Source organism: Rhagoletis pomonella, unplaced genomic scaffold, assembly GCF_013731165.1.
Source record: "Rhagoletis pomonella isolate Grant_MI unplaced genomic scaffold, Rhpom_1.0 Rhpom_scaffold_00002, whole genome shotgun sequence".
NCBI classification, from domain to species: Eukaryota; Metazoa; Arthropoda; class Insecta; order Diptera; family Tephritidae; genus Rhagoletis; species Rhagoletis pomonella.
Genome location: NW_023458556.1, coordinates 58,478,699 through 58,505,244, shown reverse-complemented (window position 1 = coordinate 58,505,244; position 26,546 = coordinate 58,478,699). Strand labels below are relative to the sequence as shown.

The window sequence follows — 26,546 nt, the reverse complement described above, 5'->3', positions numbered from 1 at the left end:
CTAACTCACTTTCCAAATTGTGAATGAACTGCCAGTGCTAAAACACAATTAATTGCAAATATTTCAGCGCCACTTGCGAAGTGTTGGACAAAACCACTTAACACAATTTCCTCAAAATGAAATTAATATTATTACCAAACTAATAAGCTAATAGCTGCAGTCAGCAAGAGAGTCTGCATTAAATAAGTAAACAAAAACAAAAGCGACAAAAATATACGAATTTGCGGTCGGATTGCATGCAAAATTGGCGCAGTGAGCAATAGGAAAAATCGGGTGGCTGCGTAAAGAGCCAATTGTAAGTAAAGCAAATGTGGCAAGTAATTGGTAATAACACAAACTAAGCCATGCTTGTGGCAATCACCTGAACAATGGCAGTCTACGCCAGAGAGAGCTTAAGGAACGTTGTGAGAAAACGAAACAGCGGCTTTGAAGCTTCCAACTACCGCAAACAAAGTGGGAAAAGCAGGCGGCACAAAGTAATGCCAACATGTTGTGTAGAGCAAACGAGAGAAATCTCGGCATAGTTGGCCGCTGGTTCGAACGACTAAGCTTGGTGCTCGCGCAAAGCGCCCGGGTTCCTTGGCCACTTGCCGCGACAACAGATTTCAGTTGACTTTTACCACCTGAACGTGTCGGTTGTTAGCAACGCTTAAACGCAACTCGTACCGCCGACTTTTTGTTAGCTTCCGTTTGCTTTTTTTATTTTGTTGGCTTCTTCCCTGCTCTTGGCTTTCCTGCTGCATACCGAACGGTGGCTTACGGTAGGCTTTGACAGCTGTTGCGTCAGTTTCGGTTACTCATAAGCTCGCTGATCGAACACTCTGGCAAGCAGCCACTAAGCGAGTTGCGAGATACGCTGTGGCGTTTGATTTAGTCGTGCGAGGCAAATGAATGGGTGCGCATGCGCAGACGCTAATTTTCACTTTTTTTTTGTTAATAAATATAAAAGAGAAACTAGCGTGTGAATTAAACAAAATTTATTTTATAATAAATGAGAAGTATTTTGATTGAATTTAATGAATTTTTGGTGCTTTTTGCAAATGAAGTGATACAAGAAAATATTTAACAAAAATTGTGTGCTAAGAACCTTTTCGCGAAACATAATATAGAAAAAACAGTAAACAAATCAGTGGTACTCAAATGTTGCAAGTTTTAAATGAAATCCAGTTCAAACTCAACCTAAATAAAAATGAAATGTGTACATAAATAATACTTTAAAACTAGAAAGACGAAAATCACTGCACAGCGTCATCGCGCACTGAAAGAAAGCTGTAATAGTAGAAAGGCGGCAAAGCAACAACGGAAGAAATGAAACGTCAAAAATAACGTTGAAACGTTGCTATTATTGTTGATGTTGTTGCAAGTGCTGCTGCTGTTGCAGTTGTTAGTGTAGTGTGTTGCTGCTCTTGCTGCCACCGCGTGTAACGGTGACATACTTACCACTACGAGTTTTTGCAGTCGACGACTTCACCTGTTTGCTGTTTCGGACTGTTTCTGACTGAAAGCAGCATTAACCGCTTAAAAAGACATAATTTAAAGCAGCCGAAGCAAAGACCTACAAAATATTGTGCACAAAAAATATTAAAAAAAAAGTTACTAAAGTTGGTTAAAATTTATGTCAGCACAGAAATTTTTAGCAATTACTTTGAGTGTGTAGTGAAAAATATAAAAAACAAAGCAAGCGAAATTAAAAGTTAAAAGTACCAAATATAAACTACAAATATAAACTACAAATAGAACGCAAGGCATCTCTTCACTCGTATTTTTCATTTGCGCATGCGCCCTTTTTTGCATAACCTTTGTTACAACTATTGTAATTAAACTCAGCCTGCTTGAAGGCAGCTCACCGTTTAGTGCGTAATAACCGAAATATAATTTTTTATTTATTTAATCTTTTTGCAGTGTTTTAAGAAGCTTGTAAAAGAACAAAAAAGAAAACTTTTGGTGTAACTTTGAATTTTTTCTCTATAGAGGAGTTTAGTTTAAGAACAAGCGTTAACAACGACTTTAAACTGTGAGAATAACAGTTCAGGTGTACAAACAACAACAACACCAATTAAGCTGCAATGCCGCACATACGTACACAGCTGATCCTGGTGATCATCAGCCTACTGGGCTATCACGCACGCATCGATGCACAAAAAACAGGTGAGTTTTTGTGGAGGAAAATTCAAGTGTGACAAAAATATATTGAAGGCAAACAAAAAGGCGCGCATATTTTTGCCAAGTATTTGGACTAGTTTTTTACAATAAGTGAAGATAAATTCTTTTTTTTTAGTTTCAAAAGTCTGCAATTTTTTTATTTTAAAATTTTTTTTTATACCTATCATAGCCCTAGATAACATCTTCAAAAGAAGACGAGCACCATTTTTGTAACTATAATAATTTTAAGATGTTCAAAAACAAATTGAAAAAAATGGGTTTATATTTCTTCGATTTAATCATTCAGATTTACTTTTTACACCAAAAAGAAGACCGCAGTTGTAATAGAAAAATTAGATCTCTGTGTTGTATGAAAGAAACTTCCTTCGATCAAAAAGGATACAAATAATTGAAAACATAGTTTTTGATTGCAGCCAACAAATACTCTTTGCAATGAATAAAAAATCTAGGAAAATTTCATATTTTTGTAAAATTTGTTTCTGTTCTCAATATTTGTATACTAAATCCACTGTGATAACCTTTTTGAATCCAATTATGGCTGGGGATTTAATAACGGTGAAGTCTATGTAATTCGAAGATATTTTACTTACTAGATTCCATACATATATTTTTTATCTCTCTCAACGACTTATTTTTTTATTTAGATGAAGTAAAAACAAATAAATATAAAATTAAACAAATAATTTTTAAGCAAAAAACAGAACCGACTTCAATTCTCATATAAAAGTTTAAGATTGTCGTTAATTTCTTCACGATCCAACTATCGCATTTAAAGAATTAACATGGAACCACCCTTGAGGACCACCTCTCCGATGAAAAAATAATTATCGAAATCGGTTAACGTGGTTCAAAGTTATGCGGTAACATACATAAAAAAAATATTCCGACGAATTGATAACGTTTTTCCTTTTTGTGAAGTCGGTTACAAAAAAAAAGAGATTTAACTCAAATAAAGGCATTTAATTTTCATACAAGTAGAAACCCGTCCAATCTCGTTTTGGGGTACAGCTGCTGAATTCGTTTCGTTTTAAAGTTTTTAAGGTCTTTGGTCAATTTTTGATTGCCTTCATTTATCTTTTAACAAGAGGCCCCTATCTCTTAATCGGCCTTAGTCCGGGACAATCTGGGCTTCTATTGATACAAAATTTAAGTCACTCATCAAATCACATCGCGGTGACATGAAGAAAAGTCTAGCCAAAAAAAGTGGATACTCTATGCAAAAGTACGAATGGAATTAATAACTGCGGCAAGTTTATGTATTTAGTATGTACAGTTCACAGTCGAAAGTCATGGCCCGACTACTCGCTAATCCGAACATTCGGTAATCTCAACGGTTGTACTCACACCATTAGCTACTCAGTAATCCGAATTCGGAATCTTACCACTTATTTGCTATGATTTTTTTCAGCGACATTTCCTCAAGAATCGCCTGCAAGAAATTCCTTGCCAGGAAAATCAGAAAAGTCCGCTAAAAATTATGCAGCATTGGAATAATTTCTCAAATACATATTGTTTCAGCAATTCAACTCGCTCCTTTAGTATGATCATAACTTTCCTTGCCTATTCGCGATCATGCGGTCTTCCAAATGCAGTGATAAATAATGGAGCAGCTGGAGTCGATATAATTTTGACTCTCCTATTTATAGCGTTCTGGTTGGATAGGTGAGGATGTGTTTTATCAGCCGATGTAGCCGAGTGGTTAGAGGTACACCGGGGCTCGATCCCTGCTCCAAGCAACATATAAAATTAGAAAAAGTTGTTTAACAGCGGCCGCCCCTCGGCTGGAAATGGCAAACCCTCGCATGTATTTCTGGCTCGAAAAACTACTCATAAAAGCCATTTGCCATTCCGAGGCGACATAAAATTGTAGGTCCCTCCAAATGTATGTGTTATAATTTCAAGACGCACATCACAAGCGCAAAATATTTACATTTTTTTTTTAACGATTATTTACATAACTCCACTTTTTGTGAGTAAATCTACCGCAAAATATTTACTTCTAAAGGGCGTAAAAAAATGTTACTGCGTCAAATGCTATGGTAAAGACTAGCCTCTTTATTACTTTCCCCTTTCCCAGTAAGCAGTTGTTTAGTAAACAATTTTTTTTTTTTATTGCTTAGAGAAACTAATAATTCCTAAGTAGTTAGCAGATGATTGCTTGCTTTGTGAATTGGAAAGTGGTTGAAAACGATTTTTTTAATTGTTAGTTTACACTTTTGCATGACATTTTCTTAAATGGCTTAATTAAATCAGTGGTTGTGATTATTGTCTATTGCACCAAATACGTGTTTTTAATTCTGTTTTTTCAATTCACTGCATCTAAATTGCTTGCAATAAAAGTGTAAAGCTTATGACATTTTTAAAACTAAAGCAATCTTTACGAATTCTGCTGAACTGTGGGTTATTAAGGACGCTGTCACAGTCCACTTCAATCACATCGGCCTTTACATACACACATACGCTTATATACATAAATATATGGATAATTAAAATGTTTCATTGCATTTAAGACTTAATTGTTTTTATGACTTTTTCAATATGGACAAATCCGAAAAATAGTCAACCAGAAACGTAAAAAGTGCATGTAATTCAAATTCTCGCATTTTTCTTCCAATAATGTCAAAGTACAATAGTATTCTACCATTAAGATTCTACAAATTTTTCTTTCCCTACATGAACATTTTTATAAATTTGTTGACTTTGATGATCATCGCAAAATCGGTTCCATTTTGAATAATGTCGGAACACAAATTTTGTGGACAAATATTCCGCAAATTTGCGCAATTTTTTCTCATAATTACTATTATAAACCATCCCATGCTAACTTTTTACTGATAATTATTTTGCCGCCAATAACATCCAAAAGTATCCTCCGCAACGCCGTATTCCTTGCAGCCAGTTTATGTCTCTTTTCACTCGTGCAAATTACAATATATTTCTTTATGAATAGTAAATAACATAAACGTTATTTTCTTACCAACTGAAAATCGTACATGTCACTTAAGAAAGTGACAGCATTTATTGAACTAAATTTTAAAATCAATTTCTCATAAAATTATGGTATGCCACACGTTCGTTTTCACGTTTGTGTGTTTAACCTATGTTCGTATGTATTTATTTATATAGAAATTTAATGGCAAACTGTTAAATAAAATGAAAAGAAAAACACAGAATGCCGTGGCGATGGGTATTGAACTTTTTATGCAAATCTTCCACAAACGATTTGAATAAGCTTATGTCTCTAAAGCTATATATATTCTCGCAACCTTCAGTCACAAAAGGAAATCTTCTTCCGGTGATGTCATAAAATTTTAATAAAAATTTTTTAATTAAACAGAATTCCAAAATGACAACGAATTTTTACAAAAATTCATACATATGCAAGTATTTATAAATATTTTACAAATAACTTTACTTTAATTGCATTACTTCCAAATTTAAATAAATCATATTTTTTTTATAAAATTACGCCAAACAAGTTTGACAAAAAAAAATTATTAAAACTTTTGTGTTTGTTTAAATTGTTTTAAACTTTTTGTAACAGTTTTTTTCTTAAAATAAATCAGAGAATTTTGTAAAAATTTACTTTTTAATGTAAAGTAAGCCAAATAAGTTTTCCAAACCAAAATCCAGAAATATGTTGTAAAAGCTCTTTGTTTGTTCTAAGCATTTTCAAACAAAACATTTCTTAATATAAATCAGAAAAATTTTCAAAAACTTAACTTGTAAATAAATTAACCCAAATAAATTTTCCAAAATAGTTTTAATAATTTTTTTTGTTAGTTCTAAACTTTTAAACCTTTCCAACCTCTTTCCAATATTATTCAAACTTGTCCCAATTTTGTTTTTGTTACTTTTGAGTTTTTTCTTTTTTGTTTTTTTTTTGAACCAGTCTTTCCGGAATTTTATTTCGGGCAACCCATTTTTTCGGAATAAGGTAGTCTTTATTATCAAAAGTGATTGCCATAGAAGCATTAGAAAGCATTTCAAAAACAAAAAAAAAAAATATTACAAATTGGTAAAATTTTACCTAAAGAAATTCCATATTATTTACGAATAAACTAATTTGTTGTTTGTGTGTATACAATTTTTAATATGTAGTAAATATGTAAATTTTCAAAATACATAGAAATTCAGATTTTCAAATGTTTTAAATTTTCCATTTGTGTATTATATTTAAAAAAAGGAAAACCTTTCTTACAGTAAAAGAATTTCGAATATTTTCAATACTCGTAAGAAATTTAGAACAGGAATAAATTGAAAAAATTTTATAATTTTGGCACATGCCACAAAATTTGTTTAAGTATTTTGACTTCCATAAATCTTTGAAAACATTTTCCCTTCTAATTTTTCTATGATCCTCAATAATTAAAATTCAAATATGCCATCAATATTTTCTTCCATTACTTTATACGTAGACGTCGGTTTTGAGGTATGTTTTTGTGGTATGTGCGGATAAATAAACCGATTTTTGGAAAAAACAAAACTCAACAGAAATGCGGAAAACTAGTTGCCTCAGTGCCGAAAAGACGACACATGTATTTCTCTTACACCCCCAAGCAAAGCGCAATTCTAAAAAAAAAAAAATAAAAATTTATTTCAAAGAAAAACCATACCCTGCCACCTGTTGCTTAAAATTTGACACCTGCAGCCGCACCTTACAACAGTGCAGACTTCATTGATTGATGCATGCTTTGAAGTCATATGCACGCCTTGCTGTTTGGTACAAGTGCGAGTACTTGCATTGTATTTATATACATACGTACGAATGTAAGTATGTATGATTAAACACTTGCCAGCTAGCTCATAAATGTATACTTGCACATATTTATACTTTGTTGTATGAAAAGACGTTGAAGCGCAGACTTGCAGTTCCGTGATTCTTGTCGCAGCATGATGGAAAAACCACAGCGGAGCAGCAACGGGTGGCACGATTGTTGCCCTACAACCAACCAAGGAAGTAACAACCAGTAACGAAATGCATAACAGCGCAGTAAACTTCAGCTCAATTTGGCTGTATCCGATTTCCACAGCAGCAGCAGCAGCAGCGGCACTTCCCGACCAGACAGCCATGCAGGAGATGCGATGCATTTTAAGAAACCTATGAATGAATGCGGTTCGCTGGCTGCCACAGCTGTGCAAGGGCGGCTGTTGCACTCGCACAACAAATTGCAAATGTGCATAAATATTGTTTAATATGTATTAAGTGTAGGTATATACAAATCTGCAGGCTATGCTGCACTTTGAGGAAAGAGTACCAAATATATTTGTATATACGTATGTCCGCATGTGCATTCAATAGTTCGGCAGCAGCGTGCGCGCCTTGAACTTGAATTCATGCCACCTCGGGGCAACAGTGGCGCATTATCACGCTGCAACACACCATTCGATGTCTGCCACCAATTGGCACACCTCCAGCTTCACTCTTTTCATTCAACGGTCCATTGATATATGTATGTATGTATTGCTGCTACTCGGCTGTGGTGGCCATATCGAATTTCAGTTGTTCACAAGTTTAAATCTTATTTTATTTTTGGTTTGATTTTTTATTTTATTTTATTTGCCAACTGCACGTTTCGTCGTGTCGAATTGTTTTTAGCGAAATACAACAAATAAGCAACCATACACAATTAATTAATTCTAGTATTACGTGCAGAAAATAATTGGTGGCAATATCGCTGCTGTCAGCATCTGAAGTTTATGGCCAATGTCAACTGCAACTATGAACTTATGTGCATTCACATTGTTGTTGCGTGGTAGCTATTTATTGTACTTGTACTTACACATATATATCTAATACGGTAGACAAACGGGCCCGATTATTTGCATAACCAGCCTTAATTTGCTTTAACTCATGCATTTTCCTCTTTAAAATGAGCATAATCAGCCGAACAAATGCACGAAATTTTTGGAATCAACTCGGATCCGGGGAATTTTCGATGACAACACTGGTAAAAACGGCCAGTTGTTGTCTTTTGTACAAGTAAGCAAACGAAGCAGTCGAGTTTCGCGTACGCGGTGAGAGTTGCGAGCTACAAGCCTGTAGCTGCCAGGTTCGATACTCGGTTGGAGCGATTGCGAAAAAATTTTTGTTTTATTATTTATTTTATATTTTTTTATTTTATTTTATTTATATATTTAATTTTACTTTACTTTATTTTCATTTGCTTTATTTGATATCACATTTCATCAACAACAACTAACTGAAAGTAACGTAAAAAAATATAGAACTTATAAAAAAAAGAATGAAAAAGAAATAAAAAAAGTATACTGGCCATGGGACTCGAACCCACGACCTTGCGGCTGGTTTATTCGCATTACTGCCGTCTGTAAGGGTAAAATTTTAATTTGCATTTATGCTTATTAATTCAAATTAATTTTCTCCGTCTGTCTACCATATAACAGTTTCGAAATTAAATACTGCTAAAACATTTACTATCTTCATAACTAATAAAGAAAGGTGAAACAAATTTCTGTGAGAGCAGATATACTAATTAATTTTGCATTAAATGTTAAAACGAAGGCCCGTTTGCAGAAAGTTGACATACAGTTTTTGGTTTGCTGATTGATTTCTAAGAAAAAAGTGTTCAATAAATTTCGTGGGTCGGCAACAATGGCATTGCGAAATAAAATCTAACAAAGAGTTTGACAGTTTGGAAGACATATCTACTCGAAACGTTTTGTCGTACGGAGGTTTCTTGTATTGCTGACTTGCGGTTGTTGAACTGAAAGGTTCACCTGTGCAATAGAATTTGAAGGTTGAACATTGAGGAGCTAAAGACATTAAATGGATATTTGAACATCCCGTATTTATGGTCCGATTGGGTTCACATTTAGAAAGCTGGTTTCAAAAAGATGTTTCTTCTATTAATTTATTTCTAATAACGGTCGTCTGTCAAGAGGCGATAGCGAACCTCTGCGTATACTACTGCCAAGAAAAAGCTTCTCATTTAACCCGTTTTTCATTTGGAAGCGGGTTAAAACTGTAGACACATATCTTCCCTTTGGGTGAGAACATCAATAAATTTGTTTTTAGATAAGTACTATATATTTGGAAACTTTTATAGATATTTTTGTTTTTAATTAGCGATTGTCAAAGTTGAAAAAATTAAGGAAACTAAGGAATTCTCAACGATCTAAGACTAACAATGAATTGTTTAACATCAATTTAAAAGTCTGTACTGTGTTATCTTTTTCCCGTTTGAAAGAGTTAAACAAAAAAAAAGAAAACGTCTATTAATTGGTAAAAAGTTGTCAATAAACTGGACAGAAATGAAATCGTGCTCATGTGTATTAGTAAACGCTTTTAACAGCTCAATCCCCGTTGACTATTATTCAGTGTCTATTTTTATTTATCATATTTTTCACATCCACTTTTCTATTGCATAATATTTTATCCATCTTTCCATTGTCAATTTAATGTGCCTATATTTTAGTTTCTAAGGTAAATGTCAAATAGCTGATATTTTCTGGCCACAGCAGCTCCGCTTATAGAGTATTTTCTTTATATATGTAAATAAGTAACTGTATATAGCATTCTTTTCTGATATCTACTTACATGCATTGATATGTTCACATATGTTCATCAAGCAACATTCTTTTGAATCAAACAAGTATCATTGAATTCTAATTAGGGAATATTAATTCAATACAGAACAAAGAAGGAAGTTTTACGTGATTTTTATGTAAATTTCGAATGAAAGAGCCAGAAAAAGAAATAAAAAACTAATAAAAATATGTAGCAGTGTCGTATATGTACATACAGTCATATACACACATACATTTATAATCTATAAATAATCGTTTAATGTGAATTTATGGTATTCCACATACTTAAGAAAATCCATTATATTGTATTGAAAAGCGCAGAAACCTAGGAAAATCAATTGAACAGCTAGAATAAGCTTCAATGTTTGAACTGTATGGAGTTCTTGAATAGCGGTAGTTTCGTTGGTTACAACAATGTGTAAAAACGGTACATTTTATAACGACTGCCGAGAGGCATTAGAAATAATTTGTTTGTGTTTTATTTATTTATGTCGGAAATAGAGCTCGAACCCAGGCCATGCGGAATGGTAGTGCGCACTGCTAACCACTACACCCACAGCGTTCGGCGTAAAATAAAAAGAAAATTTTATATAATTTTTTGGCTCAATTTTGTACACAATACCGAAAAGTGATCGTTAGAGAACCTGCATTTTTAAAAAAGGTTAAAGATATGATTTTTTGAAATTTGAAAAAAAATTCACCAAAATTAAATTTTGCTTACTTTAAAAACAATTTTGGGTGTGTAGTTTCATAGGGCGGTAAATTTTAGTTTAAAAAAGTTCAAGTGGCAAGTGACGAAGAGTTCTCGTTGATTTTTAATAATATAACAAACTATTTTATTTCCCATTAAATATTATGTTACCAGGCTAGTCTGATCTATGTTTTTAGTGCGAATAAAACTACATTATTCCACTTTCTGGCCCAACGTTTCACTAAAACATTTTTAGCATCTTCAGGGGCAATCCAGCTTTATTAAATCTGCCACAAACCATAAAATACAAAGGCACATTGTAATCAAAAATTAATGAATATAACATACAAACATACATATACATATATGGAATTAAAAAATATAACAACAACAATTCACAATATTAAAAATAAATTTAGCATGCAGATGTGCTCGAAATGTTAGCGAAAAAAATTATTAAATTCAACGCGACCTCTAAGCCATTTACGACTTTCTCGTTTTTGTACTAAAATTTAATGATCTATAAAACTGAATGCCCAAAATTTTTTTTTAATTACTATTTTTTTTGTGAACAGTCTTTTATAACATTTTTATTTAATTTTTTTAATTTTTGAGGAACCCTATTATTGTTTTCAACTATTTTTACTATGTAACGTTTGTTAACTGCATGTTTTTGTACTAAAATTTAATGATATATAACACTGCGTACCCAAAATTTTTCGTAAGTTAATTTGATTTTTTTTTGTGGACATTTTTTTATAACGTTTTAAGTTTTTTTGGTGATTTTTTCGTTTTAGGGGAAACCTATAATTGTTTACAACTAGTTTTTATTATGTAACATTTATTAACTGAAACAGGATAATCGATTTTCTCCAAAATTGCTCCTTTTTCTGCACTTTGCACCAAAAAATTTAATAGAAGCAAATAAAAATTCAAAAATCGGGCTCAACTGGTCTCTCGCTAGTTTTATGAGCTTACATTAAAAAAGAATAATAATAATCAAAGTTTTTGAAAAAAGAAGGCTCCAGTGAATTATGAACAGTAAGTTCCAGTTTTGAACCACTGTGCAGCGGTCGCTCAGGTTTTCCTGCCTTCCGTAATAATCCGATCTTAGCCCATGCCCACCTGCTGGGAATCTGACCCAGTAAGATCGAAGCTCTATAAAGTTTTGAGAGGACTGGGGTTATATGATTATTAGTTTGCTGAAGGTGAAAAAGGTAGATCTCAGCAGGTCCCTAGCGACTTGTATGAGCTAAAGTAGACAAACCACATTGCACTCGTTCTGCAATGACAAGTTTGGTGGCAAAGTTGTACCCTTTTTTTCAGAAGTGAGCGTTGGTATATCCAATTTTAGAACGTCTTTGGTCAGAAGGTTAGGTATTACCACAATGACAACTGAAGATATTGTACCGTTAGTAGAAACCAAAACGAATTGATTACCTTCTGTGAAGCATTCCAACTTTAATGTGGAAAACGCTTTGCGAGAGTTCGAATAGAACTTTATGCAGACCATCCACAATACAGAATTAACAAGATTTTAAAGTTATTTACATTATTGGTTGCTGCAGAGAAAAGCCTCATCGTCGCGATAACCCAACCTCAAATTTGCATATGCCATTAATATAGGATGGAACAAAATTTCGTTACGCAAAAATGTCATAATGCTAAATTCGACTTTTTAATAAGAAATTAGTAAAAGGAGTTCTCTTTTTATTACGGCCCAACCGGAAGTTATTACTACTTCTATATACAAATCATTTTGTTCTTTATTGTCTCATTAGAATGACAAATAAGCTTTAAAGCAACACTAAGTACTCCGAAATTAAATAAACCAAAAAAAAAGAGATCAAATAAAAAAGGTACTCGTAATAAAAAAAAATACATTCAAACCCATAAAAATCATGTTCACACACTGTCAAAGCAATTTAAAATCCACCAATTACATTGCTGCCGAAATTACCCATGGCATGTTGCAAGCAACATTAAGTTAAAATTTACAACGCTGCACGCATGCGCTGAACTAGATGCTCACTTCGACCACAATCATGCGCTAAAGCAATAAAAAGAATTTTAATTACCACCGATGCAGGCGCTGTCTGATTCGACGACATTTTTTTTTATAAAACAGCAAAGCCGTGAGGTTAGCAAAGTAGGGAAATCTTCCGGTACGACGTGCTATGTACGTATTTGAGACTTTTCGCTTTTTAACAAGTACTGTCCTCTACATAAGTACTACACACATACACGCATACATATGTGTGTTTGTGCATGCCGACAGTGAATTATTGCTGCACCACGCAATGGCACCAACACGATTTGGCGGCTGACATGACTTAAATAACAAATATCAACAAACTAAATAGTTTTGTTAGCAGAGTAGAGGGCGATAGAGAGAGCAAAAGTGAAGGCAGCAGGCTAAAAATAAGTAGTTAGAACATATTTTCTCATATCAGAATTGTGAAATGTAAGTAGTTTTGATTATTTTAAGTCATACCAAATACTCTTCAAAACTCCTTAATACATATTAACGCACTTTTAAGAAAATTTCTATCCACTGTCTTTACTGTTATCTTAAGTTGTCTCAGGCCGTTTTAGGCGGCCAAGTTCGGTGCCCATAGGCAAGTAAATTAGGCAGCGCAGGCAAATAGTTAATTAAGTTCATTGGTTACACGCTAAAAATCAGCGTCGACAACTGTAAAAACAACCAAAGTTGTTGACTGTATGTAAAAGTAAGCGCGAATAAGAAAGCTCGCCACCACAAAAACCCCGAAGGGAAGCCAGCAGCTGGTCGAGCACTAAAGGCAATCAAGAAAAAAAGTAAAAGTAAAATGAAAACTGTGTAACTAAACTTACATTGTAACATTGTATTATTTATGATGTGAAAATCGCATTTTTTCTCCCTTATTTTCTTTTATTCATTGTTGTTTTTTTAGTTTTTGCTTGAAACTTTTCGCTACTATAATTGACACTCTTGTTTTTTCAGTATTTTTTTTGACCAAACATGGCGAATGGAAACTGAATTACGTAGCTGCGGTTTTTTTCTATAAGGGCGAAATGCTTTTTAGTTTTTTTCTTAGGTTTTTACATGAAGGGCTACTAAAAGGAAAAACTAATCAACCAAATAATAAAGCAATTGTATTTATGTAGGGATGAAACGATACCATGCAGGTAGCGATACATTTACTTGGAAGCAGGATCGAAGCAGTACCAAAAAAATATCGGATTTAAAGTATCGATACATTCGTTATGAACTAAATAAGTTAAATTTTGTTTTTATGTCATAAGTTAACTATGTATATGTTTAATGATGACTGGCATTTAACACAGATAATTCATTGGAAAAGATTACAAGAAAGTTAATCACGTTTAAGAAAAAAATTTGCTATACAAATTTTTGAGAAAAAGTCTTCTTTTATTGTACTTCCCACGAATATGAGTTTTTCCAAGGATTTCAGTGCGAAATACGATATTTCCAAAAATATCTGCTTATTACTTCACCTGGTAAAATTCCACATACAAATGGAAGCGTAAAGAGTATAGAAACAAAATTATTCGGATAAAATTTTGTGAAAAGAAATTCTTAAAAGCATTTAAAATATGAAAGATTTTCTAGTATCAAGATCCCACCAACTAGAATATTTTCCCTATTTTACATCTACTTTTCTCTAGGCTAGAAGTGAAGATAACATTTAAATATTCTGGAATATTTCGCTCTTTCCCAGATTTTTTTTAATCAACTCTTTTTACCCTACTCACTGTACCCTACTCTTTTTCTTCATTATTTTCTTCAATAACAGATCTAGACTCGGACTACCTTTAGTATTTTCTCCACTGGTATTTTCAGCCTATTTATTTACTTAAATTTTGCTCAAGGGCCTTCACATGCTAACGCGCGTTAAACCTGTAGAGTTATGCAGTGCACTTAACATCGTGTTGAAATGTCTGTACTGAACATTCATCCAGTTCTCTCTTCCACTCGAATAGTTAGGCCGTTTAAGCGTCGCATTACATCGACTTTGATGAAGCAATTGGAGCGTGTATTATTTGCACTATATCGACTTTGTCGCATTATCGCAGGATTTGCTGGCAATTAGGCATTCATATTCGGAATAACAGTTGGAGAAAAATTTCCGAAGCCAAATTTTCCTTAGGGTTTCGTTATGAGTGTTTCTTTTTCGATACCTACTCAGTACTTGGTTCAAAAGTATCGATACCAAAATTACTTGATATCGATCGAAAAGTATCGAGTATGTACTTGTATTTACTCGTATCGTTTCATCCTTAGTTGCATGTTTGTATTTTTTTTATTAATTTTATACATATAGTTTCAAATAGCACATAAAAAAGGTATTTAATATGACAGATGGTAAGTCAGTCGAATTATTTATATTTACTTAACATATTCAAAAATTAAGAAACCACAATAATCTAACAAAAGTTTCATAAAAAAAAAATTACTTAATTTAACAGCCTTATTCTCACGAGATGAGAAAACTCGCCGAGTAGTCATACTGTCATAATCACTTAAAAATATATTTTATTGCTAAAAATTTTAAACTTTATTACTTTATAAGCATTGTATAGCATTTAAAATCTATGAGGGGAAGCTGAAAAGTTTTGAGCCTAGGGTATAAAAAATAGGTACCAGAAATATATTAAATTTTTTTTTCGCCCTCTACTTTTAGCCTAGATCAAAAATACTTATCGTTTTTGTCTTCAAAATGCTCGTCTGCTGCGGCCTTCATTTCTTCTTTACTCGAAAATCTTCGTCCTCGAAGGTTTTTCTTCAAATTGGAGAACAGGACTTAATCACTGCAGCTCAGGTCTGGACTATGTAGTGGGTGGTTGATTTCTTCAAATCCAGTCTCGGCCCGGGCACGCCTTGCTAGTTACATACTACTTATGTATATCCCTTTACTGTCGGTTAGATCGCCACTGTGGTTCACGAACGCAATTTGCATCTTCGTGAACATGAAATTCATGAAATTTGCTTACAGGGATATGTATTTTGGGTACGCTTGTTTGACGACCTCTTACGCAGTTCACAGAAGTGTGCACCAAATGCTGATAACTGGTACTTACAGTTACAAGAACTGCTAAAGTAATGAGAGCTTCAGCATAGACCAATGAAAAACAGTTATTTTACTGTTCATTTGGAGATATAAACCGAATTTATGCTCGGCCAGACTTGAAAGGACAGTGCTTGAATATTCTAATGTATTTAAAAATCTCGGTATTACTCTTAAAAAGTTAAATTTTTATATAAGTAAGACTGTTGGTGTAAGCACTCGCTCTAAGTTTCCCTGTTGTCAAGTTAAAAAAAAAACCGCAGAGTCGAAAGGGTATGAAGTCCCTAAAACCATGTTACAAAATATCTGCTTTTGAAAGAAATTTAAATTCAAAACTCCAGAAGAGAATATTTGGGCCAGCGAACTCCTTTATCTTTATAAAAGTAAGAATGAGGGTATTAATGGACCATACACTAAACTTTCAATTGCAATGAGCAGATGGGTCTTGTGTAGAGTCACCTCGACATGAAAAACAGATTTGTTCGAGTACTTATATACTTATCCTTTTAGACAACAACGCGACGTTGAAAAGGATGATCAACTCTAAGCTTATCGAGAAATGTTTTGATACTCGTAAAATCTTGTTATATTTTTTTATCCGTTTTTAGCGAACTTCTGTATTATAGGCCTTAAGATTCTTATCACTGTGATACAAGGATACTTTTTAATTTACAGTGTAGTATCTAAATGAAATAATTATCAACCCATAATAAGCATACTACCTAAAATATAAATATGTGAAAATTGTCACCAAGAGTTTCGAACGTCAAAAGCTTTGTGAGAAAATCTCGCAACTTAGTAGTACAACTGTACAGGTCAGCAAGCTCATGAGAGCAGAGGAAATAGTAGTTTTATTTACTTCTTTTTGAGCTAGAAATGAGCGATCATGAATTTTTCCATGATACAAAAATTACAAGGTAAAATCATTCTCTCAACAACGTGATATTTGTCTGATGCTTTCAAGCATTTTAAAATCATAAATGTAAAATTGGTAATCAAAATATGAAATTGTTCACAATTGTTATTGTTGTTTGAGATTGAAAATGAGAATGTGTGTGTTAGTTTGAGTTTTGAATTTTAAAATTATTTGGCTATAAAGCATCAAACTGCCTCTCAAGGGGTTTACCTTGTGAATGTTTTAATAATCGATTTTTCTTTTAAAAACTGTCTTTCACCATTTTTATATTTCATTTATTTTTTATTTTTGCTTAACTCTCCATTTTTCCGGAAATATTATGGGTTTTATTGCAAATGAGCCCTTCTTCATGCAAGCAACCTTCAAATTAGTGGCGACTGGATACAAGGAAATGCAATTAAGTGCACGAAAATGAAAGCAATAACAGCAAGAAAAGAAAATCAGCAGCAGCCAAACTCAGTACACATTTTCATTGTTGCAGTTGAATTTCACTGTCGGCAAGGTGTGAGCACAGCAGAGTCGAAATAACAAGGAAGTACTAGTTGTAACAAGGAAAAGCTGTAAACATTGGTTGTTGTGGGGCAAATAAATGAGTAAATAAAATAAATTTAGAGAAAACAAGTAAGAAAGTCTAAGTTCGGGCGGAGCCGAACATTAAATACCCGGCGCAAGTATTAAATATATGTTTTCCACCTTTCCGAAAGCTACCGCTACATGATAAGCCGGGGTGTATACATTTTAAGTAAATTAGCGTCCTTAAATTTCGAAATATTGAAATTTCAAGCATTTTTGAAATTTACCGTTATATGAAAAGCGGCCTCAATTTTAGTCCGATTTCAACAATTTTCAACGGTTTGCTTTTATGTGGCAAGCACAATAACCATACCGAGCTTGGTACAAATTGCTAGAACGGCTAGCGAGATACATATCAGAACAGGGCGGTGCTACGCCCATTTTCCAAAATTTTGTCATAAACGTATTTCTTGGTAAAGAATTGTTGCAACCATCAATTTTGAATAAATTAGCTTCAATATTTACTGATTTATCGAAGATTTTGTATTTCTCGAAATTACCGTTATATGGGATGTGGGCGTGGTTATTGTCCGATTTTAGAAATTTTCGGCCATTTGGTATGTTGTACCAGGACCAACAACTGTGCCAAGTTTGGAAGAAATTGGTGTAGCGGTTACCAAGATATACACATGTAACCATAAGTGGGCGTGGCTACGCCCATTTGCCAAAATTTTGTAATATTCTTATTTTTCGTCTAAAACTTATTATAAATATCAATTTTGAGTGAATAATCTCCAGTAGTTACTAAAATATCGCAGTTTTCGTATTTCTGAAAATTACCGTTATATGGGAAGTAGGCGTGGTTATTGAGCGATTTTAAAAATTTTCGGCTATTTGGTATGTTATGCGAAGGCCAACAACTGTGCCAAGTTTGGAAGAAATTGGTGCAGCGGTTACCAAGATATACACATGTAACCATAAGTGGGCGTGGCTACGCCCATTTTCCAAAAATTTACAATATTCTTATTTTTCGTCTAAAAATTATTCTAAATGTCAATTTTGAGTGAATTATCTTCAGTAGTTACTAAAATATCGCAGTTTTCGTATTTCTGGAAATTACCGTTATATGGGAAGTGGGCGTGGTTAAAGTCCGATTTCGCCCATTTTCAATACCAACCTACCTTGGATTAAGGGAAACCTACATACCAAATTTCGTTGAGATATCTCAATTTTTGCTCGAGTTATCGTGTACACGGACAGACGGACAGACGGACAGACGGACAGACGGACAGACGGACAGACGGACGGACAGACAGACATGGCTTAATCGATTTCTTTTTTCATCCTGATCATTTATGTATACATTTGTCTATATCTATCTCGATTCGTTTTGGCTGTTACAAACAACCGTTATGTGAACAAAATTAATATACCCTTGTGCACAAGTGCGCTCGGGTATAAAAATCAAATAAATATTTAAACCACAAAAGCAGTCAAAAGTAAACGTAAAATAAAAAGCTAAGGGAAATAGTAAGCTAAAGATGAAAATGGAGATCACAGCACTGCACGAAATTCATTGGTTTTTTGTGTCACTGTGGTTTTGTTAGTTGCTTGCTTGCGCCTATGTGTGCGTGTGCATCTGTATGGTATGTGTATGTAGTCTCTGTGTACTTCATAAGCGCAAGTTCGTTGTTTAAGTCTTTCGATTTTGTATGCAATTTCGCTCGTATGTACTTGTACTTTCTCAAGCTGTAAAGCAAACACCGCTAATTTTTTTTTGTGTCTCAAAACACAATACAGTCTTTTTCTCCACACTGCTGCCTATACTTTCTTTTACGAGTAATATTAATTTTTAACGTTTGTGAGTTTTGTACCGCCGAAAATATTTTCATAATTTGTTGCGCCACCTTTAATTGCGCTGACCCATGTAAGCTTGACAAACACACTACCTGTGCAGCTGTAACAAATTTAAACAGCATAACTTTTGCAACGCCCGCCTCGAGCTTTACTAATTAACATTTCATGTATGTACATTCATAAGTAACCAAATATACGTAAGTGTAAATAAATATATATACCTATAGCCATCCTCCTATTCTTCGCACATAATTTTATGCAATACTTTGGTTTGTGCGCTTAACAGTAAGTAAATACATACTTACATATGTGTGCCAGTGCATGCATGTTTGCTTACCGGCTCTGTGTAAGGTGTTTTCTCTCTGACACCTGCTGCAGCTCTGGTAATTAAGACAAAAAACATTTTGTTCACATAGACTTTTTGGCAATGTTTCAACGCAACAAACCACGTCGGCTGCGTATTATGAAATTATGGCTCAGATGTTGCCGCTGGCTTAACTATATTTATTTATGTTTTTTCTGGCTTTGTATGCAAAGGCGCATATGAGCAAAAGGCGTAGTCGCGAAGGGGGAACAGCAGTTACGGGACTATTTAAGGGGTACTTCGCCTAAGAGGCTAATATATATATTCCAATTATATAACACTTTTTAGGAAAAATTGCGAAAAACGAAAGATAAGTTAGAGTAGCTGTATGCTGATAAGAAGAAAGGGGGCCATAGGATTCCATTCCCTATTCGAAGGGTAATATGCCCTTGTCGTATTCTAAAGTATCACAGACCAGTCTAGTAGACATTATATGCGTATTCTTCAAATTAATCCAACTTCAAAACTTCATGCAAGCGTTACCCTCCACGCATCCTAAAGCCTTGAATACTTCTCCCCCAATAAGCTCTTAGCTTGAAGAAGGCTCCTGGTGTTTCGCCAATGCAGTTCTCTTAGTATTATATTTTATATTCCGAGCGCTTCTTTTGTAGGTTCAGGTCCTATTGGGGTTAAGATAGCAGTAATTTTCTTCGACTCCCATGTGGGTACCCACATCAGTTATATGACTTTGTGTTCAGCAAGCACATTAAGCCTCTCTACATGTTCTAGGACGAATTAAGATAAGTGCCGCCTTAATACCACTTAATACAATGATCCTTTCACAACGGTTATTTTTACAAATATCCCCAAAGGTACTGAAAGCTTCAGTCTACGGCCATATGCACCCTCCTTAATATACTTGGAGATCTAATAGCCGTCAATCTCTCCTAAACATTTATCTCCATAATAGAGGTACTTCAGGTCAATTTGCTGTGTGGTTATGGTGATGTAAGGGCAGCTCTCCAGGCCCCTTACACCGCAACTAGATTTAAATTGTATAAGCCCCTGTTGTAAAATCTGCATTGGGTTGACTTCGCTCAGCATGTAGTCGTTTAAAAATCTAGCTGGCAATAAGGTGTTCGATTGATTCCTACTCTTCACCACAGAATCTGCAAATGTCTGCACTTCAAAAGACAGGCAACATGGAACGGTCAATTGTAAATCGTACTGCAGCATTTGTTTGCCAGAGTCGAAAAAATTAGGGAAATCAATCGCAGAAGACGGATCATTCTCTACCTTGACAATACAAGCTCTCTTACATAAGATCAAACGATAATGTTTTTGGGCATTCAAGTCCTGATTTCCCACCCAATGTTTTGTTCTCGTTACCGCAGATCAAAAACTATTTGCGAAATCAGCTTTTTTCAAGGTCTAAAGATGCGCTCGAATCACACGTGTTCTAGACATACCTCAATCGGAGTGGTAAAAGTGCATTTATCTCTGTGGAGAATATTTATCTTCATGGAGAATAATTTGAAAAACTATAGAGCTATTCTCGATTATAAATATTTGTTTTCATTTGCCTATCTCAAAACTTAAATAGCAACTTACATATATGTATCTTACTAGTGGATTTTAATTGTAAACGTAATGAGACTTTAACCCCGACTCCGATGGAAGGTACAGATTATAGTTTTTTCTCTAGCAATGAAGAAGAAATCGAAAGCATGGAACTTTATGTATGTTACTAGTTTTCCTTGGCCAGACTAAAGGATTTCTTTGTTTGCTTAACGAACCTAAGCACCGCAGGCAGTTGTGAGTTCGTGCGATTTATTAAGAAAGATATGGGCGGAAGGACGTCGAAGTGCGGGACCGAAAGAGTACCACAGTAGTCTGTGCCTCTCTTCTAAGTTCAAAAATTTAAGACGCTAAAAACACACCTGCTACTCATAAGGTTCTGAGAATGTTATAACCCGGATGCAAGAAAATGAGCAAGAAAAAACCGATTTTAAGCGCTTAGATAAGCACTAAAACATAGGTAAATATTCATGCATATATTCTCGCACACCAACAAAATTTTAGTACAGTTTAATGTTTTGTTTGTCATTCAGTTTATTTCAAGGATTGAAAAATTACAATGGACAATCAAGTATTTGCCTTATATTCTCAAATAAATATACGTTATTCACCATTTGAGAAAAATCATTTTTCATCTCTTCAATAACATCTACAACTTCCCGTTGAGACAAACTATTGTTTTTAAATGTTTGAATCCAAGCAGAATTGCAATTGAAATTACGTGCTAATAAAGACCAAATCTGTTTTTATGTTATTATTTATTTGTAAACATTTCTTAAGTTCGACGAATAAAAAAAAAAACGCTCAAGAAATCGTGAAGAAAAATATATTGAGCCAAATTTTCTTAAGCAGTACGAAGTTATTAAAGAAATTTTCTACGCTTTCCATTTTGGTTTTCTAAAGTGTGGTTCATTATTTCGTAAGGCAAAAGTGAGACAGCAGGCTATAGAATAATAGATGTCGGAACTCCTTAGAAACTATTATTCACACACACGAAATAATAGCAATTTATTTCTTGACCATTTTCTTAAAAGGTCCGTGCTAAGCTTTATACATTGAAATAAGCAAAATAAGCATGGTCGCTTAAATTAAACTAGGAATAAGCAAAATAAGCATTTCCAAGCAAAAGCTTAAACTTTTCGGGCCTGGTTATAGCTTCCCTCATCATCATCTAGGGTGTCCTATTTAGTCAGTTAGGCAGAAGGTTAAAAATTATGCTTTTTAATTCTTAACATTTTTTCCATTCTTTTCTTAATTTTGTATCGTTAATAATAAATACTTCTGAATTGGTTAGATAAAATTATTAAAAGTTTACTAACGACTGGATTTATTAAAATAAAGCGAATGAAATTTAAACTCCCACAAACTTAACAAAAATGAGTACACTGTAGACACTCCTCATTGAAATCTTCACATCAGCGAATTGCATGAACATATACGACTTTAAAAATTTTCGTGCATGAATGCGATATATGGGTTGGGCTGCTAAATATTACACCCTCATTGTTTGAGTTGCATACAAATTTGTCCATTAGTAAATATGAAATTCTGTTTAAATCTTTACAAGCATTTATGCAGAAGTATGTGACTGATTGATGTGCAAATGCCCAGTTAAGTGACAGAAATATTTAGTTAAATTTGTTAATAGTTTTTTGCCATCTGCAAATAAGGCTTTTATTGCGAGACCTGAAACGTGATACAGATGCTCGCAATGTAGATTACAAAGAGTTTGCGTAAATAAGTTGAATAAAAAAAATTCTCATTTTTATTCATCATTTTAAAACACAACATCATCAACAATACCGACACAAATAAAAATTCAAAAAAAAAAAAACACCCTTGTGTCAGCCATGCCTTATCCTTAATAAAATAAGTTGCAAGGCCTAGACAAGGATTAGAGACATAAGGTACATGAGTAAAGTTTTGTTTGAATTTATAGTTGTTTTGTTATTGTAGAGCACCATCCTTACGTTCGTAGCATGATCGTAATACATTCAGACAAGTGTGGTAATTTGAAAAAACTAGTATGAAAACATGTCCTAATCGTTTTAAGTTTTAAGAATTGGTCATCAATTTGAATAAAACTAGGGGCGCTAGTTACTGTCGAAATTAGAAATTTTTGCTAGTTTGTTAAGACTCTTGGAGAGGATTAACTTTGGATACCAAGTTTAATAACTTGGTTAATTTTGATAGCTCCATATGTTTCGAAATGTAATAAAATAAAGTAAAAGAAATGTAATAAAATAAAGTAAATAAATAAGTAAATAAAAAAGTAAAAAAACAAAAAAATATTTTGTTTTTCTTATTGATATTTTATGTCCAAAAGTAGTTAGTTACAAGTTAGTTGACATGTAATGCAGAGGTATCCAGGTCTGACTTTTTTGCGGCCATCGCCCCACAAAAGTAGTTAGCTTTTTTCGAACAAAATACAAAGTTAATAGTTAGCACTAGTGTTCGCGTAAACAGACTAAAGTTAGGTATAAGCTAACGTCACTCCCTGCAGGGTCCTTACTAATATAATAATATCTTCACTCCATTGCTCCTTGTCTTCTGTATTCATTCGACCAACTCCTTAACTGACGGTGTATCTACTGTGCTTTCAGGGAACAGATTGATTGAGGACAGCCTGAAAGCAAAATATTTAGTATGTTAAATACTTGCAAGAATATAGATTATCACCAGGGAATTGATTTTATGGAAATTGCCTTTTTTTCTGGTCAAGGGATAAAGTATATTCGGTAAAGATAAGAATGTACACGATTTAGCTTTCCCTGATTCCATATACACAAATTTGATGTTGTCTCTTTTTGGCATTTTTAAGATATTTGCCTTTTCTGCCTATAATTGTTAAGGGCAAGGAAAAATCCTTTATTCCTGGTAATATAAAAGTTTTAAACGTTCCATATTTAAATTGGGCGCCACTTGTATCAACTCATGTCAAACGGACGTTTGGTACATGCAAGGCATGTTCTTGTGATTCAAAATTACTGCAACTATAGAGCTTAAAGTTTGTGAGTTAAAACTCAAAAGAAGAAAATACCCTGCAAACCAATGTTCCCGAAATCTTAAGGAAATCGTTAGGAATATCTCATTTCTGTAACGATTTATTTACGAATTTTCAAAGAAAATTATATGAAGTGGTTGACACGAACTCGTAAAGAAATTTCTGTACGAAAAATAAAGAAAATTTTGGAAAAATTCTGAAAGATATTCTTCACAAAGCACCATTATTTTCGTTGCTTCGCAGATTTTCTTCCGAAATTTCGTAAAAGAATGGAAGTGTGCGTAATTTATTTCATTTTAGAAAATTCCGCAAAAAATCGAAATAAATCTTAACGAATTCTTTAAAATTTCTTTACCATGCAGAATACTCTGAAAAAATGGTTTGCAAAAAATCTGTGAAGCAACGACAATAATGCTGCTATGTGAAGAATATCTTTCAGAATTTTTCCAGAATTTTCTTTATTTTTCGTACAGAAATTTCTTTACGAGTTCGTGTCAACCACTTCATATAATTTTCTTTGAAAATTCGTAAAAAAATCGTTACAGAAATGAGATACTCCTAACGATATCCTTAAGATTTCGGGAACTTTGGTTTGCAGGGTGGTAAGGTAGTCAAAGATTCAAAGTACAAATTTTTCATATAATGAGACAAGTTCATAGTGCTTCTCTTTTCACTTGCAAAATATAAATTTCTAAAATAAATGCATTTTTTCATTATTTTTCGGGTTTTGCTTTTTTTAGTGTCTTCTTTTACCTTTTTTGCGATTTCTAAAGACTTCTCTTGCCTATTTCTCTACAATATTTTGGCTTTTTTAAAGGGTTTTAGGTCCTAAAAATCGGTTCCCTGATTATCAGTGTAAATTTTGTTGATCGAGAGATCTGAGATTAGGAAACTGCCGGTCGCTCCCGAGGAAATGCAGCTCAAAAGTGCGTCTGAAACTTTTTCATTGTAACGCAGGATTATTTTCAAGACTCGCACCTTCTGCGCAAGATACCTCCGAATGAGGATAGAGCTGTAAATATCTTAACATTTTTAATCTCTGTACTTACTACTAGTTCACCAAAACAAGTTTTTAATGCTAGTCGATTTTAATATACATTGCATAAAAATTCAAAAAAGAACAAGTAAGAGCAGTGCTGTCTTCGGCTATGCCGAAGGCTTCATACCTTTCATGAACATCTGCAAATTTTAGTTTGACAGATTACTGATTTTGAATACATCTGCATACATCGATAGAGGAGTTACATACTTATATAAAAAATCGCATCTAAACAATCAGAGGTATGGAAGATATACTTTAAATGGCACCAATCTAAGTGATTTTCGCTGCTATGTGATCGGTATGTAAACCGGTAACACAATTTATTGGGTTTAGTTTCCTACATAAAGGAGATATATCGCAAAAACTGGTATCTGAACAATCAGTGCTATAGGAGATAAAGCTTATACAGCATAGATTTTGACGATTTTCTCAGTAGACTTTGTATTATTATTTATAAAACATCTTACGAAATTTATCGGTTTTAGCTGTTCAAATAAAGGAGTTTTACAGTAAAATCCCATATCTGAACAATCAGATGTATGGAAGATATATGTTGTAGTCACCCGATCCTTATTTTTACTGTAAGTATTCTGTTAATAATGAGTGAAAATGGTGCGAAATTTCATGTTCCTAGCTGCATAAATGGAGGAGATATGATAAAAGACCTCATATCTGAACAATCAGTTGTATGGGGGCTGCAGGTTATAGTGACCCGATCTTCGTTATTTTCACTGTAAGTCTTCTGCTGGTAATGAGTGAAAACAGCGCGAAATTTCATGGTCCTAGCTACATAAATGGATGAATTATAACGAAAAATCTCATATCTGAAAAATCAGTTGTATGGGAGCTATAGGTTATAGTTATCCGATCTTTTTAATTTTCACTGTAAGTTGTCTGTTGATAATTATTGAAAACTGTGCGGAATTTCCTGTTCTCATCTATATAAATGGAAGAGTTATAACGAAAAATTTTATATCTGAACAATCAGTTGTATGGGAGCTATAGGTTATAGTGACCCGATCTTTGCAATTTTCACTGTAAGCATTCTGTTGATAATGGATGCAAGGGCTGCAAAATTTCATGTTCTTAGCTGCATAAATGGAGAAGTTATAACAAAAAATCTCATATCTGAACAATCAGTTGTATGGGAGCTATATGTTATAGTGGTCCGATTCTTCCGGTTCCGACAAATGATTAATACATTATAAAAATACACCCACATACCAAATTTGATACGGATATCTCGAAAACTGAGAGACTAGATTGCATACAAACAGACAGACAGACGGACAGACGGACAGACGGACATGGATAAATCAACTCAGCTCGACGTTCTGATCATAAAAGTATACATTTTAATGGGTCTATCTCGTTTTGTCCTGGTACTTACAAACATCGGACCAAAGTTATAATACCATTTCATGCTCATGAAAGGTATAAAAATAAAATCAATTATTGCAACAATCGCGGGAAAAATAACATATTATTAATTAACTCATTTAAATATCAATATGAAAACTATGGCATCATGATTTATCTTTCATAAAAAAATTCCATTGCTCACAAACTGCATTGTTAGGTGGCCACAGCTGCCAAAAAATCCAGCTGACCTCAACATTATTTATTCAAGCAGATTACTGTGGGACAATCTATCATATTTTATTGTTATGTTTATGTAATTGAGTAATTATGTAATTAAGATGACCCATATTCTTCTAAACAAACAAAAAACCTAAGTGATATGACAGCAAATGCATAGCTAAAAGCATTTGAGTTGGAAAAATAAGAAACGAAAAATAAGAAACGAGAGCAGCTGCCAAACGCACGCAGTGTGTGATCATTGCACGGCTATTTGAAGAAT

The 26,546-nt window shown here is 33.7% G+C and overlaps 1 protein-coding gene across 1 annotated transcript in view; it reads left to right on the top strand.

Annotated features, from left to right (window-relative positions):
- Positions 1-628: 628 nt before the first annotated feature.
- The window catches only part of LOC118733870, a 189,911-nt gene continuing 163,993 nt past the window's right edge, over positions 629-26,546 (top strand). The window contains exons 1-2 of the mRNA XM_036463492.1: positions 629-761; positions 1,903-2,148. Coding sequence (XP_036319385.1) covers positions 2,067-2,148 — 82 coding nt within the window. The 5' untranslated portion in view covers positions 629-761; positions 1,903-2,066. The remainder of the gene's footprint in view (positions 762-1,902; positions 2,149-26,546) is intronic.